The 17,964-nt window shown below is 35.2% G+C and overlaps 1 protein-coding gene across 1 annotated transcript in view; it reads left to right on the top strand.

Annotated features, from left to right (window-relative positions):
* LOC133328719 (mucin-2-like) overlaps positions 1-17,964 on the top strand; it is a 94,919-nt gene that overhangs the window by 53,078 nt on the left and 23,877 nt on the right. Inside the window, exons 11-14 of the mRNA XM_061537262.1 lie at positions 601-787; positions 6,183-6,274; positions 6,705-6,974; positions 9,900-10,190. Coding sequence (XP_061393246.1) covers positions 601-787; positions 6,183-6,274; positions 6,705-6,974; positions 9,900-10,190 — 840 coding nt within the window. The remainder of the gene's footprint in view (positions 1-600; positions 788-6,182; positions 6,275-6,704; positions 6,975-9,899; positions 10,191-17,964) is intronic.

Raw genomic sequence — 17,964 nt, forward strand, 5'->3', positions numbered from 1 at the left:
GAACATGGATTTCCCCGAGTATTTGCATTTTCTTATTTACAGCATTTTTTCGTCTTCACTACTCAAATTCAAATTTCTTGTAATTCTACTACAATTTCTTACCCCCCGGAGATTTCCTTGGAATACAATAAACTATAATGACTTGAAATCTATGAAAATACAAAAAATGAAGCAGATTTACGACGAGCAAAACAACTGCAATAAATGCAGTAGGAGAAGTATAATACCAGCAGCATTGCAGTTTGATTTTTGAAAAACTAAAAATCGAAATAGAATAAGATACAAGTAAATTTCAAATACAATATCCCCCTCCATGGGGAAAAGCAACATTCGAATTCCACCATGCATTTTCAATGCAAACTAACTATTCAGGCAATGGGAATGCTGTAACAACCTTTTGCATCTGTTTCGTCTTTTTTTGTTTATAGTCGGTATTAAATTCGTATTGAAATTTGTGTTCTCCTTCTTCTTCTTCTTCTTGATTTTGTTTATGTGTATATATTTTCATGGTTTTGTTGTTGTTGTTTTTCTTACTGATTCGATTTTCTTGTTTTCCTTACTTACTTCATTTATTTATTTTTTTTTAACAAACAAAAACAGGTCGGCATGCGTTTGCTCGAGGTGAATGGTAACTCGTTACTGGGCGCCACACATCAGGATGCTGTCAATGTCCTTCGCAATGCCGGCAACGATATACACTTGGTCGTCTGTAAGGGATACGATAAATCCAATTTGATTCATTCTATTGGTACAGCTGGTGGCATGAGCACCGGCTTTAGTCGTCATGGTAAGTATTTTCTGTTTCTTGTTTCTTTTTTTGTGCGAATGTAAATTTAAGCAACAGGCGGCTAGATGCCATCTATCCCTGATACTACACCTCCCAACCTGATATTCCTTCACTCACTCTCTCATTTCCCAAAGTGCAATGCAATGTAATTGCATTTATATTTATTTTAAAGAAATATAAAGTAGTCGACGAGTATATATTCAAATGCAAATGTAATGTAGTCGGATGAATTTTAAGATAGTCTTGAGAGTTTTAAAATGAAATAATGTAAATGGAAAAGTGTTCTTGGTAGCAGGGATCAACATATAATAGAAATATTCTGCAAAATACTTTTTTTTAATAAAAGATTATATTTATTAGAAAATGAAATTAAATTTTAAAACAACAATGAAATTGTTGTATAAATAACAGTAACTTACTTTTGAAATTGTGGGGAAAGTGGAAAATGTGGGATGTATACTTTTAGGTGCCAGAAACAGCTGACATGTAATTAAAATGCTGAAAGAAATCTTAAGGCTGAAGCAAATATTAAGCCTTAAGAGACGAGCCGGTGTGTCATTCAAATACGATTTTAGTATAAAGTAATTCATATGCAGAAATGTGGGTTGCATACTTGTAGGCGCCATAAACAGCTGACTAGGAATATAAATTATAAATAGGTTCTTATACACATCAGAGCATACCTTTAGGCGCCAGGAAAAACTGATGTTGAATAGAAATGTTAAAGAAGGACCTCAAAGACGTGCTGAAGGGAATTGTTGATAAAATATCTCAATAGAGTACTTCATAGGCTGATTTTGAATAGGAATGTTAAAGTAGGACTCCAAAGGCGCGCTAATGGAAGATCTGATGAAAGTAATTTATAGGTGGGTTTAATATACAGTAATTTATTTTCGGAAGTGTGGAGTGTATTCTTTTAGGCTATAGTAACATCAGACTTACAATAGATATGATAAAGTACGTCTCTCATAGAACAATTGAAAGTCTTTCATAGCCTAGGCGAATATGTTCCTGCATTAAATGAGGTGCAGGTACCTCTTCGGTTGGCTATGAACGACTTTCAGCTCTTCTACGAGAGAGTAAAAATGCCAGCTCGTGCATGAGGGACGTAATTCGGAGTTTATATTACAAGTCAACTGTTACTGCCGCCTAAAAGAATGCACTCCTTACTTCCAAAAATAAATTACTGTATATTAAACCCACCTATGAATTAGGCTGACGTCAGAGTGCAAGCGAGATGCGATGCGATACTACATGCTATAAAAGTTCATGCTACTTCAATGCTATAGTATGTCAGAGTGAGTGCTAATTTAATTATTATATAATTAAATTAGGACTTGAGTCCACAGAAATCGCGACAGATTGATCCATGCCATTAAAATTCGATAAGATTCAAAAGAACGATGTCAAAAACCGATCAATAACGGTAAATAAGAATAATAAACAAAGAAACTCAAACAGAGCCAAAGCGAGCTCTTGCTATAAACCATTGCACAACACGCTTTATCGCTTGCACTCGCTTTGTCTCGCTTGTAGCGTAGCATCCACTCTGTCAGCTTTTGCACTATGCCATAAGAAAACACACGCAGAGGTTTATAGCGTCGTCTAGCGGCATATCATAGCATCGCTTCTCGCGCGCACTCCGACGTCAGCCTTACTCTCATCAGATCTTCCATCAGGACGTCTTTGAAGTCCTACTTTAACATTCCTTTTCAATATCAGCTGTTCCTGGCGCTCATGAACTGCATTTGAAGGGCCTTTCGTAGACGTGAAGCTGGGAGGCTTTCATAGAGAAGGCAGAATTTCATAGAAGAGCGACAGATCAGGGAATCCTTCATAGATTAATAGTCTACATTAGTGGAGTTTTCCATGAACGAAGATGTTATTCATAGACGAGCTAAAGAATGGAGTCATTCACAGACTAGCTGTATTGCAGGTAGTTTTTCATAGACTAGCTAAGGGTAAGCTAAGTCTTTCATAGACGAATTAAAGCAGGGAGTATTTCATAAATCAGCTAAAGTAGGAAGTCTTTAATAGATATGCTGAAATAGAGAATTCAAAGCCGAGCTCAATATGAGGGAATTTTTCATTGACGATCTGAAGCAGGGAGTCCATCATAGACGAGCTGAAGGCCAGGTATTCATGCATAGACTAACTGAACCCAGGAGTCTTTCATGGAAACAGGGATTCTTTTGGATTAAAGTGTGTCTTTTTATAGGAGCCAAATGCTGATAGACGAGTTGAAAGCCTGAAAGTTTGTAGGCGAACTAAATACCTGGACATTCTATAGTTGAGAAGAAAACCGGACGGTATTTTTTAGAGATGAGCGAAATAAGAAGGGAGTGCTCGGTGTAGAGGTGCAAGCTGGGGAGAAACAGACTTTGTATATAAAAATAAAATGGAATTTTTGTAAATGAGCTTTAGACAAATTAGCCCTTATAAACTAGCTGAAGATTAGGCAGGCTTTCGTGATGATTTGAAAGCTTGGGTTATTTGTAGAAGACCGGGAGGTCAATAAGTCTTTACATTATTAATGTGTCTTCTAAAGGCTATGGAGTCTTTATGTACGAATTAAAAATCACGAAGGCTTTATTATTAAGTTCAAGGTTCCGATGTCCTTTTAGACGAACTGAAGTCAAAGGCCATTGAAATCTGACGACCTAAAGTCCAGAGAGTTGACCTAGACAAAAAAGGCTTTGTAGATGGCCGAGTGCCATTTCAGACAAACTGAAGACTACGGAGTCTATTTGTATGAATTAGTTGTTTTAGGCGAACTAAAGACAAAGGACATGCTGCCTGACGACCTGAAGTCTTTAAAGACAACTTGACGGCCAGGTAACTTGATCTGAGGGTCTCCCTAAACGAGATGTAGTTCAGGGAGTCCTCATAGACGATCTGGAGGCCTAGAAGCTTTAGGGAACTTTCATAGGCAACCTAAAGACATGGACTCATTATAGATGAGGTGAAAAGCTGATAACCTTTATAGATGAAATGGAGGCTAAGAATTCGTTGACATGCGAGTTTAAGGTCAGGAACTATTTATTGACAGGCCGAAGACTAGTTTGTACTTCGAGACGAATTGAAGATCAGGGAGTATTTGTAGACGAACTGAAAGTGTAGAACCCCTTTAGACAATTTTATGGTCGGAAGCCTCTATTGACAAGTTGGAGTTTAAGTAGTCTTCACAACTGAAGACAGAGTCCAATAAGCCTGACGAGCTGAATTCTTTATAGATAATCTGAAGGCCAGGAAGTGTTCTTCGACGAACTGAATACTGGGGAGTCTTTTCGTAGACGAACTAAAGGTCCGGAAGCATTAGGTAGATTCTTTAGGCGAGCTAAAGATAGTGAGGCATTATAGATGTGCTGAGAAGCAGGAAATCTCTGCAGACTAACTATAGACTAAGGAATTTTGCAGACTCATTGAAGATCAGAGAGTCTTCATAGACGAACTGAAAGTCCGGAGCTTCTTTAGACATTTTAATAGTCGGCAGCCAGTACAGATAAACTGGAGGCCAGTCTTTGCAAACGAGTTGATGACATGTATGAATTTATACTCAATCTATAGATTAGGAGATATTTTTTGATGGATTGAAATTCTGGGATTTTTAACGACGAGCTGAAATCAGGTAGAGGATTAATTATTAATATTAGGGAGTATTTGTTGTTGATTTCGTAGTCAGGATGTGTTTTAGGCGATCTGAATGAAGGGAGTCTTTAAAAATTAGGTCATAGAATATTTATAGATGACATGTCAGTCAAACTTTATAGGCAAGCTTAGGGTCAGGGAGATTTTATAGCCGGGCAGAAGATAAGCGATTCCTTCTGCACGATTTTATTTGTCGAGCCCAAGATTAGTGAGTATTTATGTTGTTTGAAAGGAGGCTAATTTCTTCCAGAAGAAGTAAAGGTCTATAGATGAGATGCGAGCTGATGAGCAGACTACTCTCTATAGTGAAACTGGAGGGACCTGAAATTGAAGGCCAGGGTGTTATTGTAGACAAACGATTCCTTCTGCACGATTTTATTTGTCGGGCTCAAGATTAGTAAGTATTTATGTGGTTTGAAATGAGGCTAATTTCTTCCAGAAGAAGTAAAGGTCTATGGATAAGTTGCCACCTGAGGAGCAGACTACTCTCTATAGTGAAACTGGACGGTCTTGGAAATGAAGGCCAGGGTGTTAATGTAGACAAGATGAAGACTAGTAATACTCCCTAGTGAGAAGTTGAAAGCCAAGGAATCTGAAGATGATGTAATCTCTCTGGATGAAATAAATCGTCCTTGTCTTAAAGATTAAAGTCAGGTTGTTATTTTTAAGATCAGTTTTTATTGAGAAGCTTGGATTAGGGACTCCTTTTGGACGATCTGAATTCTTTATTGAAAAGCTCATGATTAGGCAGTATTTATACACTATCCTGGCAGCCTATATAGGTTATCTGAGGCTGTAAGGTTTGATGCCTTTATTGTCGATCTCAAGACTAGTGAATGTTTGTAGACGATCTGAATGGGACATTTGTATGTGATTTGAAAGGAGTTCAGTCTTCTCCAGTAGAAGTACATATCTATATATGAGCTGCAATCTGAGGGTATAAACGATCTGAGGTGAAGACAACCATTTATAGTGGAACTAAAAAGAACTAGTGAATTCTAAGAAAACATCCCAGTGAGAAATTGAAAATCAGGGAATCTGCAGGTAAGCTAATCTTTCTGCATGAAATAGGAAAATGTCCTAGTGAGAAATTTAAAGCCAGGGAATCTGAAGATGATGTAATCTTTATGGATGAAATAAATAGTAGTTTTTGTTAAGATTATGGTCAGGTTGTTATTTTGAAGATCAGTTTTTATAGAGAGGCTTAGCGTCGAAAAGTGCTTTCAGACGGGTTGAATATTAGGGATTCCTTTTAGACGATCTGAAATCTTTATTATTAAGCTCAATACTGCCTAATCAGTGTTTATAGACAATTCCAATGGAACATTAATTAGTATGCGATATGAGCAAAACTTATATATGAGCAAGTTGAAAGTTGAAAGGCACTGATATCCTTATAGCCATCATGAAGACATTATTTATAGAGATGATTAATTCCTTAATTCGGAGAGGAATTAAACGGCCATACTCTAGATTTTATTATTTAGCACACTTTCCTTTAGCATTTAACGTTTTAGCTTTCTAAACATCTCCCCGAACTGGCAACTCAAATCCATTTTGAATTGCTCTTAAATAGTTGTTTTATTAACTCAAGCAAAGGCAATGAAATATTCTTGCTCCCCTCATTGTAAACATTTCAGGGTTTTAATTCAAATCTTCCTTCTCAAGATATCCTTCATTGTTACAACTTGTGTAAAATATTTTCTAAATTTTGTTTATTTATTTCACTTCTACTTCCTTCTAACAGGTTCACGTGCCTCAGAGACTGGTTCAGAGCTCAGTCAAAGCCAAAGTACATCCAGTTTGGATCGTGATGAAGATGAACGTCTAAAGCATCAGGTACGTTTTCATTTTTTTTTCGTTTTTAATTTCCCATAATTAAACTTCAATATAAAGTGATGCTGCTACTTTGTTTTAAAAATTTAAACTTAAATGCAATATTGATGTTTGTGTTTTTTTTTTCTTTTCTTTTTTTCTGTTGTGCTCTTCTGTCACACACCCCTCATCTTTTCCATTTGCTGCTGATGTTTCCTGCTGCTGCCGCTCATGTTGTAAAACTTATCTCATGATGCTATGTGATGCTGCTATGTTGATGATATGTTTTGGATCCATGCTGTTGCTGTTCGTCCCCCTCCTTATTTGCTTGATTACAAAATGCCAAACTTTATGGAAATGGATGATGACTGGCTGGATGGTTGGTTGCTTGCCTGTCTGACTCGGTGTTTGGCTAATGTTGATGCTATACGAAAATGTTGTTGTTTATTTAAAGGATTTGGAAGTTTTTGCAACAAAAACTGGAACGAATAATGAACAGCAACAACAACAATTGCCAGTAGTGGCACACACCACACCAGCAGCAACCTCAGTATTAACAGCAAACACCGCTCCACAAACCACCAACGCCACCACTGTGCCAAAGGCAGCTGCAACAGATGTTCTACCCCCACATCAGGCTTCATTGCATCATGACGCGGCGCTTGTTGCCCAAAACCCAGAACAGTCCTTGGCTTCCACAAAAGAAAAGAGTACTCCTGAAAAAGTAAGTGTTATCTCATAGACGGAATGGGTTGGTGTTAGTAAGCATTGGCCCCCAAATATTGAATGCCAGGCTTTGAAACAGAATCTCATTGGAAGGCCTTTCTGTCTGTCCGTTCGTCTGTTCAGTACAAAGTCGTATCACTTGGTCTTGAATTCTATTGTAAATGATGGTAATGTGTTATGTTGGCTGCTAACGTATTGTATGAATGAATGCATGACACTGCAGTAGTTCGAGGTAGTTCTTGTAAGCCAAGTAGAATGTGTGTTAACACACATACACTTATACATACATATATGTTTACATTCATTCATTCAACACGATTTGTAGCATCCTGCAAAACACTATCACTTGTAACCTAGTTGCTACACTCTGTGCTACACACACATACACCCACATGAAGAACCTGCCGTCTCTGTGCAAACATATTTTTTGTTAGTATCATCTTTTAATTTGCTCCAAATGTTATCTTTCCTTGCCAAATGTTTCCGTGTATTTTTGCCCCTTTCTACATTTCCTGTTACCTTTGTTGGAGGGTACATAGCAATATTAAGGTATTTTTGTGTACCCATCATTGTATCTCTCTTTCCGTTTGTGTTGAGTTGATTCTGTTTCATACCTTAAGAAGATTTTTTTACATGAACCCTTGTGTTTGCTAAGAGACCAGGTATTTACCATGCTGAGGAAAAACAGGGAAGAACAAGATAACGTAATGCCCTTGATGTGACAAAAACTGCATTAAAATTTGTGTCAACAGTCGTATGTGTAAATTTTTTCTTGGTTGGGGGGCCAAGTAAATAGCTCTCGAAAAGTCACATGCGAAGTATCACGGATTGAAGAAAAAAGGAGTATTCATAAATGAGCTGAATCCCAGCAAGTATTTCTAGAAAATTTTGGGTAGATGTAAACTCAAAATCAAGGAGATCTTTGTAGTCGTGGCAAAGGATGTTTTTATAGATGAGCTGAAAGTGGACCAAGTTCTTAATACGTAGTTTTTCCACTCATAATTAAAACTATCTTCAGATTGGCTCATCTACTCTTTTATCGCTCTAGATCTTTTTGTTAATACGAAGACGATATATGAACTGAAAGTGGTCAAAGTCAAAAACCCAAATTCTTCAGCTCATAATTATAACACTCCTCAAATCAGCTTTAACTTGTTTATAAAAACTCGATTTAGCTCTTTTGTATCTAGCTCTTTTCGTTAATACAGACTCTATTTAGTTCGTCTACAAAAGCCTCGCTACAGCTCATCTATATTCTGCTCGACTATAAACTGCCAGGTTGATAAGAGGTTTCCTGACTTTCAGCTCGTCTAATAGCTTGCCAGACCTTCAGCTCATCTGGTCGTCCCTGCCCTTCAGCTTGCCTATAGAATACACCTTTCAGTTCGATTCCTCCTTGTGCCTCATTTTTCTCAGGACCTGCAAAGACTCCTGGCCTGCAGGCCGTCTATAAAAGACTCCCTGTATCCCCAAGCCTAAAAAAGTCTACCTGTGTCGGCTCGTCTAACTGCCTGCCAAATCTTCAGCTCATATGTTTCGTCTCTGGCCTCTTAGCTCATCCAACAGCCTGTCAGATTTTTAGCTCATTTGGTTCGTCCCCTGGCTTCAGCTCATTTGGTTCGTCCCCTGGCTTCAGCTCGTCTATAGAAGGCATCCTTTAGCTCTACTCCTCATCTTATAGTGCCTTCGAGCTTGGCTATAAAAGAAGCTTGTCTCCCCATTTTCCTCTGGATCGTCTAGGAAGACTCCCTGGCCTGCAGTTCGTCTATAAAAAAACTCTCTGCATCGACACACCTAACTGCCCGCCAAACCTTCAGCTCATATGTTTCGTCCCTGTCTAGTCTAGTCTTCAGTTTGACTCCTCCTGTTATGATGTCTCGTCTATAGAAGACGCCCTTAAGCTTGTCCCCTCAATTTCCTATAGATAGTCTAAAAACTCACTGCATCGTCGGCACACCTTTAAAAGTCTCCCTGCTTCATCTCTCTTCTATAGGGTTTCCTGACTTTCAGCTCGTTTAATTGCATGTCAGACCTTCAGCTCATATCTCTTCTTTATAAAACGCCCTGAAGCTTGTCTCCTCATTTCCTCTAGATCGTCTATTAAAGGCTCTCTGGCCTGCAGTTTGTCTTAAAAAGTCTCGTGCATCCGTATAAAATTCTATTTGCGTCGGCTCGTCTATAAAAGTCTCCCTGCTTCAGCTCGTCTATGAAAGATTTTCGTCTCAGTGCATATATTAAAGCTTCAGCTTAACATTGTAAGACTATGAAGAGACTCTCAGGCCTTGAGCTCAACGAAAGGGACTTCCACATTTTGGGTCTTTTATAGAGACTCCCAAATCTTTATCTTTGCTATAGTGATTTTCTGACCTTCTCCTCGTCTACAAAGACTTTAGACCTCCAGGTTGTATATATGGGCTTCCTCGTTTTGCTATAAAGACTTTCTTATAAAAAATGTACCGAACTTCACTTTCAGCTGCCTACTTCAGCACATCCCGCACTCATTAAACGTGCAGATCCCCAAAGGCGTCTTCAATGTACAAAATATCTTAAAAGAATTGTTTATAAACGGAATATCTCATGTGGGATCTTCTGTCTAGAGAATACCTTTAAAGGTACCTCTATGACAGACTCGCAACATATTTTTCCGCAAATTTCAGCTTGAAAATATAGTTTAAATAATTTTCACAAAATCAGTTTTGTTTTTGTATTTCAGCAATATTTTTTTGGCATAACAAACTCTTCAAATCTGAGTGAAATGAATGAATTGCAGCCACGTAATCTGCACTATAGTCCACAAATTATTGCCGCCTCTCACAAATACCCTCACCAAAAAATTCACTGTATTTTTTGTTATCATTTTTAATCTTAATGCTCCATTTATTTTGCAATTCTTTTTTTTTGTTCTTGTTTGTCTGTGTTGCAGGTATTAGAAATTGTACGAGCTGCCGATGCATTTACCTCAGGACCACCTAAATCACCATCGGAACATCATGACCAGGATAAAATCCAAAAGACTACCACGGTGGTGATATCAAAGCATACACTTGACACAAATCCAGCACTGCCAGCGGCGGCAACATCACCTACAGGTGTGGCGGGTAGTGGTGCTACAGTGGCAAGTGGAGGTGTTGGTGGCACTGCTGTTACACCCTCACCAACTTCGTCCTCCACCACAACAACTTCATCACCTGTTTCACAGCCTCAGACACCCCAGGTATGTGTTTAAAACAAATTTTCATTTTTCAAACATAAAATCTGTCTCACACACACACATACATACATGTGTAATGTATGTACTCAATGTTCTCGTGTTTCTTTCCTTTTTTCTACATACATAAATATATCCTTATGCAATGTTTTTTATATGTATGCATTTACATAAACATATATATGTGTGTTTTTTCTACGCCACTATATATCCTTTAAATGTTCTGTCTGTATATATATGTAAAAGGATATATATGTGTGTGTCTGTCTTGATAAATGTAAGATTTTCTTCTTCTACTCTACTACTACTACTCGTACTTGTTCGTTTCTTTTACAAATCTTTACTATTACATATGTATGTATGTGTATGAAAAATATATATATATATTTGCATACTATTGTGTGTGCATTTCCTTTTTATATATATGTATATCACTTCCGCATTTATTCTACTTACTTACATGTTGTTCTTGTCATATGTTTTTGTTGTCGTTGTTGTTGTTATTGTGTTTAATCCATTTCAACAAGTTTGTGTTGTGTATTTTAATCCTTTTTTAATGCTAGTGCTAATTTGTATTTAACTCATCATCTAGAACGATGCTACAACAAAAAAAAGTGAAAACGAAAGAACTAAAAAATATAACAGACTTGAGAAAATAAAGGGTGAACATTTGTTTTTCATTTTGGCATGATAAAAAATAAAATAAAAGTTTAGAAGAATCCTCATGAAATTAAAAAAAAAATATGCCTTCGCTATATTAAAAACCCTTTTGGAGGTGTAGATATAGAAGTCCACTTGATAACCCATTCTAAAGGATGTCTTTAGAAGGGCTTCATATTAGGTTTTTTTTTTTTGAAATATAAAATTTTTGAAATATAAAAGAAGATCTCTATAGCATACGTTGGGAGGTCTTCTAAATACGCAAGACCTCTTCAGGTCATCTCGAGGGTCCTCCAACATTTAGAATACCTTTTGAGGGTCTTCTGCATATATAAGACCTTTTAAGCGGTATTCAGCCCATAAAAAACCTCTTAAGCGGCCTTCTACCTATAAAGGCTCACTTGAGCTGTGTTCTACAAGAGACGAATTCTTAAGTTGCCTTTTGTTTATTAAATTGATAGAAGACCCCTTACGAAACTAAAGAAGAAAATCACAAAGAAATCTACTTGAGCAGAATCCTATGAACCACTTAAAGGAACTTCAATCTAAAAAATACATCTTTGTAGGAGTCTCTTTTTACGGAATACCTTTTAAACAAATTCCATAAATACATGTCCTCTAAATGGCTTTTCTGTAGAAAGGGGACTTCTTGAGACGTCTTCTATCTAATATCCCTTAAGTAGCCTTTAAATTAACTTCAGACCTTTTAATAAGTCTTATATGCATATATCTAAAGAAACCATCTTAAGGCTATCTATGAAATATTATTTAAGAGGTTTTATATCTAAAGCAGACCTCTTGAAAGGTCTTCTCTATCTAATGAATATATCCTTTTCATGTATAGAAGATCACTAGAGATGTCTTTTATCTATGAAATATTTCTTGAGATGTTTTCTTTCTATAGAATATCTAGGGATCTTCTTTCTATAGAATATCCCTTGAGATAGAAAACCTTTTGTGAGGTCTTCTGTATTTTGAAGATTTCTTTATGGGGTTTTGAAAACATTGTGAACTCTACTGCTTATAGAAGACCTAATACAAATAATTCTATAAATAGATGAGCTCTAGTAGATAGAAGACATCTGGAGATGTCTTCTTTTTTTTTGCAATAGACCTTTCTTTCTATTTGCAATAGACCTTTAAGAGGACTTCTATATGCCGAAGTCATAATCTATCTCTGTCATATCTTCTAAGAGGTATTCTATCTACAGCCAACCTCTTGAAAGGACTTGTATCTGATGTGTTTTCTATCTAATGAAAATCTCCTAGAGGATTTTGATGTATAGAAGATCCCTTTAGTAGTCATTTATTTATGGAATATCTCTTGAGAAGTTCTCTGTCCATTGAACACCTTTTGAGGGCTGTTCTCTCTATAGAAAATCTCTTGTGTGGTCTTCTGTATTTTTAAGATGTCTATTTGAGTCTTCGAAGACATTAAGAGTTTTCTTCTTATAGAGGACCCCTTAAGAAGAATTCTATAAATAGATGACCCCTTGAGGCGTCTTCTGTAGATAGAAAACGTTTTCAGGTGTCTTTTTTAACCTCCTTCTATTTACAGTGTACCTCTAAGAGGCTTTCTATATGCCTATCTCTGACATATCTTCTAAGAGGTATTCTATTTACAGCCAACATCTTGAAAGCAATTGTCAGTCTATAAAATACCTGTTGAGGGGTCTTCTCTTTATAAAAAATCTCTTGTGTGGTTTTTTGTATTTTGAAGATCTCTATATGGGTCTTCGAAAATATAGAGGGGTCTACTCCTTATAGAAGATATTTTACGAAGAATTCTATACATAGGTATCTGGAGTCGTCTCCCATATATAAAATCTATCATTTACATTAGACCTTTTAGAGACGTTCTATATACGGACGTCATATTCTATTTCTGACATATCTTCTAAGTGGTATTCTCCCTACAGCCAACCACTTGAAAGGTATTGTAGCTGATGTATTTTCTATTTAAAAAGGACTTCTGTCTGGTGTAGAAGATCTCTTGATGGGTCTTGTATTAATGGATTTTCTCTTCAGGAGATTTCTGACAATCTGTCTCTATATAAATCCTCTTGAGGGGTTGTCTATATTTCGAAGATCTCAGGAGGTGTCTTCTGCATTTTGAAGTTCTTTTTAGCGGTCTTCGGTTTATATTAAGGTCAACTGTAGAATATATCTTGAAGATTAGTATCTGTTACCAAACACATATTAAAGGATCTTCTTGAGGAGTCTTCAATCTACGGAAGAACATTTGAACATTTAATATGATTTTAGAAGTAGAAGACCTCTCAAAAGTATTTAATTTTAAAGAAAAAAACCTTAAGAAGTCTTCTGTAGATAGAAGACTTCCTTAGGAGAGATCGATAGAAGACACTTTGAAGATTTCATATCTTTAGAAGACTAACTGAGGATTCTTTATTTAATAGGAATGCTTTTGGTGAGCCGTTTTTTATAGATGTCCCCTTGAGGGGCCTTTATACAAAATCAAGAAACAAATGTTCAATACCTTATCTATCTACCTTTCCCATTTTAAAAGGATATTTAACATCCGATGATATAATTTTAATACACCACTGTTCATACTCTATATGCAAAAAGTTACAGTTAAAAAAAATAATACCAACAATACTAATACTAACACAGAATGAAAAAATGCAATAAAAAATACTGTTTACAAAATTGTTTTTAACAACAACAAAAAAATTGGTTTATATGTTTCAATATGTGTGTTATTCTAAAATCAAATTACATATGTCTGTTTCGGAGCGCACACACACACAGAATACACAAATACATACTTACTAAACCACTTACCTGAACAAATACGTCCTTATGTTATTTAAGTTATTTTCTTTTGTATGTAAGTTAAAAAGTTATCGTTGTTGCTGTTGCTATTCGTTTGTTTGCTGTTATTGCTATTGTTGTAATTTTGTTGAGCCTTTTTAGAACAACATCAACATTCTGATGTTGTATACATTGTCTTGTGTGTGTTTGGTTTAAAATTTTCAACAAGGAAAATGTTTAATTTCCGGTTTTGATTTTCATAATTAAATCTTTTGCAAATGCATACAAGTAAATTACAGGGGGTATAGGAATCTGAGAATGTTTGAACATTATTTTCCTGAATACGAACATTATGTAAATTGTTATTCTTGCGAAGTTTTTTTTTTTTTTTTTTTTTTTTTTTGGAATTTCAATTGTTGTCATTGTTTAAGAATAATTTAATTTGTTCGTTTTCGTTTGGCATAACTTCCGTTAATTTTGTGGTTTGTAAATTTTTATTTTGTTTGGAAAACTATTTACTTATAATGGGTTAGGAAAAAAGTTTAATTCTGGCATATTGCTTTAGTGTTGTAGGCAACATCCAACTTATATAAATTGCTGTGAATTAGCTTGTTACTACATTAGCTTCGAGAGCTACAACGATCAATATGATGACCAAAGGTTTACGGAAATAGAATTAAAAGTTTTTGAAATATATTTATGAAATTTTTACATATTTGAAAAATTATGTATTTGAGTATATATTAAAATTATGAAAATGTTTTAACCTGAGAATCGTATACAAAGCAATTGCCGCATAATGCATGGAAATCCAGATAAATATTAAACACAGAATTAGCTTCCTTCAATTTATCCAAAAAGGGTAAAAAGTCAAACTTATTATTTGAAAATTCGATTAAAAAATGAAAATAGCCGTATAAATCATTCAAGAAAATTAATTATTAATATGTTAGGAATTCTGTAAAGTTTATACGAAATGTATTGATGTCCATTCTTCCTTCTTGGTTGCTTTTATATAGTCAATTCCAATGTTTAGTTCAAATAAAATACGCTTAATACGTTAATTAAAACTTTTCAAAATGTTGAGTTTTTATGAGGAAGAGGAGGATGGCTTCCACATTCAGAATTAATCTATGTTTGTGGATACTACGTTCGCCTTATATTATACAATTATTTGGTTGAAATTGGATACACTGATCGCATGATTTTATGAAATTAATTTTCAGCTAATTGTTACCTTTTTGTGCGGGAGGTAACACACTTTCCTCATCTTCGAACTTGATTTCATTTTTACCAAAATATTACAGTTTGAATCGCCTAATATTGTATTCATAAATATTGAAAATGTTAACCCTTTTTGAGGGAGATGCCAGAAGGAGTGAACCAAAGGGTCCCATTTTCGGAATTGATCTATGCTCGATAAAGATAATAGTTTGTGCAAAGTTAGATACAAATCGTACCAGTAGGAGTGGACCTAGATTCTTCATCTTCGATATGATGATATTACAAAATTAATTATCGGCAAAATTTTCGGCATTTTTTGGGGGAAGTACCAATATGAGTGGACCTATATTCTCCATCTTCGAATTTGATTTAACTTTGGTCCATAGAAACATGGTTTCCAAAACCAATATTTCGATGAGGCACATTTTTGTCGTATCAATGTATATATACCCTAATTAGCCATTAGACTGAAGGTATAAACGAGATATACTGGCAAGTGCTTGAAATAAAAATATAGGGAACATACCAACAATGTAAACCATAAACCATAGATATATTTATATATATATATATATTTATATACCGATATTTTTAAAAACGAATCATGTAAACCATAGTACAAATTTCAGAAATTTTTAATAGATAATTATACCCTCAGCCTTATGGCTAATGAGGGTGTATACACTTTGATACAGTGAAAATGTGCCTCATCGAAATATTGGTTCTAGACCCCATGTTTCTTTGGACCAAATCCATTTCAGAAAATTTTGATTTCATCCAAACTTTGTCTATCTTATTATTTCTTCCAAACTTAGTTTATGTTTGAAGATGGGGAATATCGGTGCACTCCTACTGGTACGTGCAACACAGGGGCTAGGCCTAGGCCTAAATCCGGGCTATAGTTCATATATAGTTAATTATCGAACCTTACGTTCTAGTTTTTTTATCTCGATATCCTCCGCAGGTGAAATGATTACAACTTCTTAGAACCAAACCCAAAACGCAAATCAGATAACTATTTTAATAAAAAAGGGGGTTATATGGGGACAACGCCAAAAAAAGGGGGCGAAAATTAATAATTTTTGGTAGGGAGATTTGTTACCATATACGACTACAAAATACCAAATTGCAGCGAATTCGATTGAAAAACGCGCTCAAGAACCCCAAAATACCGAAAATTGAGGGTACTCTTATATGGGGGCTACCCGAAAAAAATGTACCTATATTCATAATTTTTTTGTGGAGAGATTTTGAACCTATTAAGAACTCAAAATACTAAATTTCAGCAAAATTGGGTGGAAAAATACGATCAAAACTCAAAAAATGCGATCAAAATTAGGAGGTACCGTTATATGGGGTCTAACAGAAAACGTGGACTTATATTTATATTTCTTTGTGGAGACATTTGGTACCCAAAAAGAACCAAATGTACCAAATTTCAGCGGTTGAAAAGCGCGTTCAAGAACCCCAAAATACCGAAAATTGGGGCGTACCTGCCTGCAGACACAAGACAATCCAATGCAAAGTTTCACCACCCTATCTCAATTCCTTCAGAAGATAGCATGATTACAACAGGCGGGCGGACGGGCATGGCTAGATCGTCTTAGAATTTTACCCTGATCAAATATTTCGATGAGTTACAAACGGAATGACAAAATTAATATACCCTTAATACTATGGTGGAGAGTATAAAAAAGGAAATATTCACTGTTATAATACCCTACTAATACATTTTAATAAAAGTTCACATCCAACCGTACTTCATGAATACCCTGGAAACATGATCGGGTTATTTCTATGGAATGCAAACAACTATTCTAATGCATTGTCCAGTCCCCTTCACTGTGTAAAATGTGATGTTCGAATCATAATTTTGGCCTAAGCAGACCAAATTAAATTTTCGTACAGTTGATAGGTTTTTGTCATTGCCTCTCAATGGGTCGACGGACGGACAAACATAGCTAGATCGACTCAACTAGTCAAGATATTATCGAGGCACTTAAAAGTTAGTCCAAAAGTTAGTCGTGGCTTTACAAACTCCTGAGGCAACGCAAATTGATAATGTCCGTACAACATAAATTTGAAGTGTATAGTAAATATATGGGCATGTTCGAACACACGCCGAGGTGTTCTGTAACACACTTTACACCCATATGAGGTGTATTCTTTACACTTACATTTTCATAGTGAGAGTCGGGTGTATTCATGTTTTTCTATTTAAAAGAAAATCTTTTTTGAAATAAAAAGGGCACATGATGATAGAATAATATGTTATTATTGCGTAAAATTTGTTTAAAATCACAAAAATAAGATAAAACGTCCTTAAAAACAAATTTTAAATATATACTAAGGTTGACACAAACAGCTGATTTGAAGTAAGGCCAAAGAAGATAGGGTTACCATATGATCCTCTTAAATCAATCAACAAATTAATGATATTACAGAGTCTTTCATACATATATTTTATGTTGCGAATAATAAAATATTAAAAAATAATAGCAAAATTATCGTTAAAACTAACGAAATTAGTAAAAAATTAGAGAAACCATGTTAAAAACGAATACAGTTTATAATGTATGGCAACACTATTTCTGCAATTACCATGTTGGCGTTTATTTTTGTCGCAGTTGAAAATGTCAATTCACGTGAGAACCAGAACAGGAGGTAACTTCTGAGGTGAAGTGTATGTGTGAAGTGAAAACAACACACCGTGAATTCCAGAACATACCCGATAGATTAAAAGCGAAAAAAAAAACAAAAGTATAAAACATGAGTGGTCGGATCAGAGATATAATATCATGAACTATTCGGCCTAAATATAAGGACTTTATAAAAATTAGGAACTATAACAAGTAGTTTTACGGAATATTTGCAAAGGTTCACAAAAATATTCAATACGTTCGACGTCCTCTATATTTGTGAAAAAGACGATTTTTTATGCATCGAAAATTATTTAAAATAAATTTTATATATTTTATTTCAAAATTATAAAACAAAATTTGAAAAAATACAATTTTCTTGAAAATTTATTTTCTATATTTTTATTTTTCAAAATTGTATATATGATTGGATATGTGATTTTATAATTTGATTTGCATATAATATAAAAAACCCCTAAACC

The sequence above is a fragment of the Musca vetustissima genome, unplaced genomic scaffold (assembly GCF_032173495.1).
Source record: "Musca vetustissima isolate MV318-11 ecotype Yass unplaced genomic scaffold, APGP_CSIRO_Mvet_v1 utg21219, whole genome shotgun sequence".
NCBI lineage: Eukaryota > Metazoa > Arthropoda > Insecta > Diptera > Muscidae > Musca > Musca vetustissima.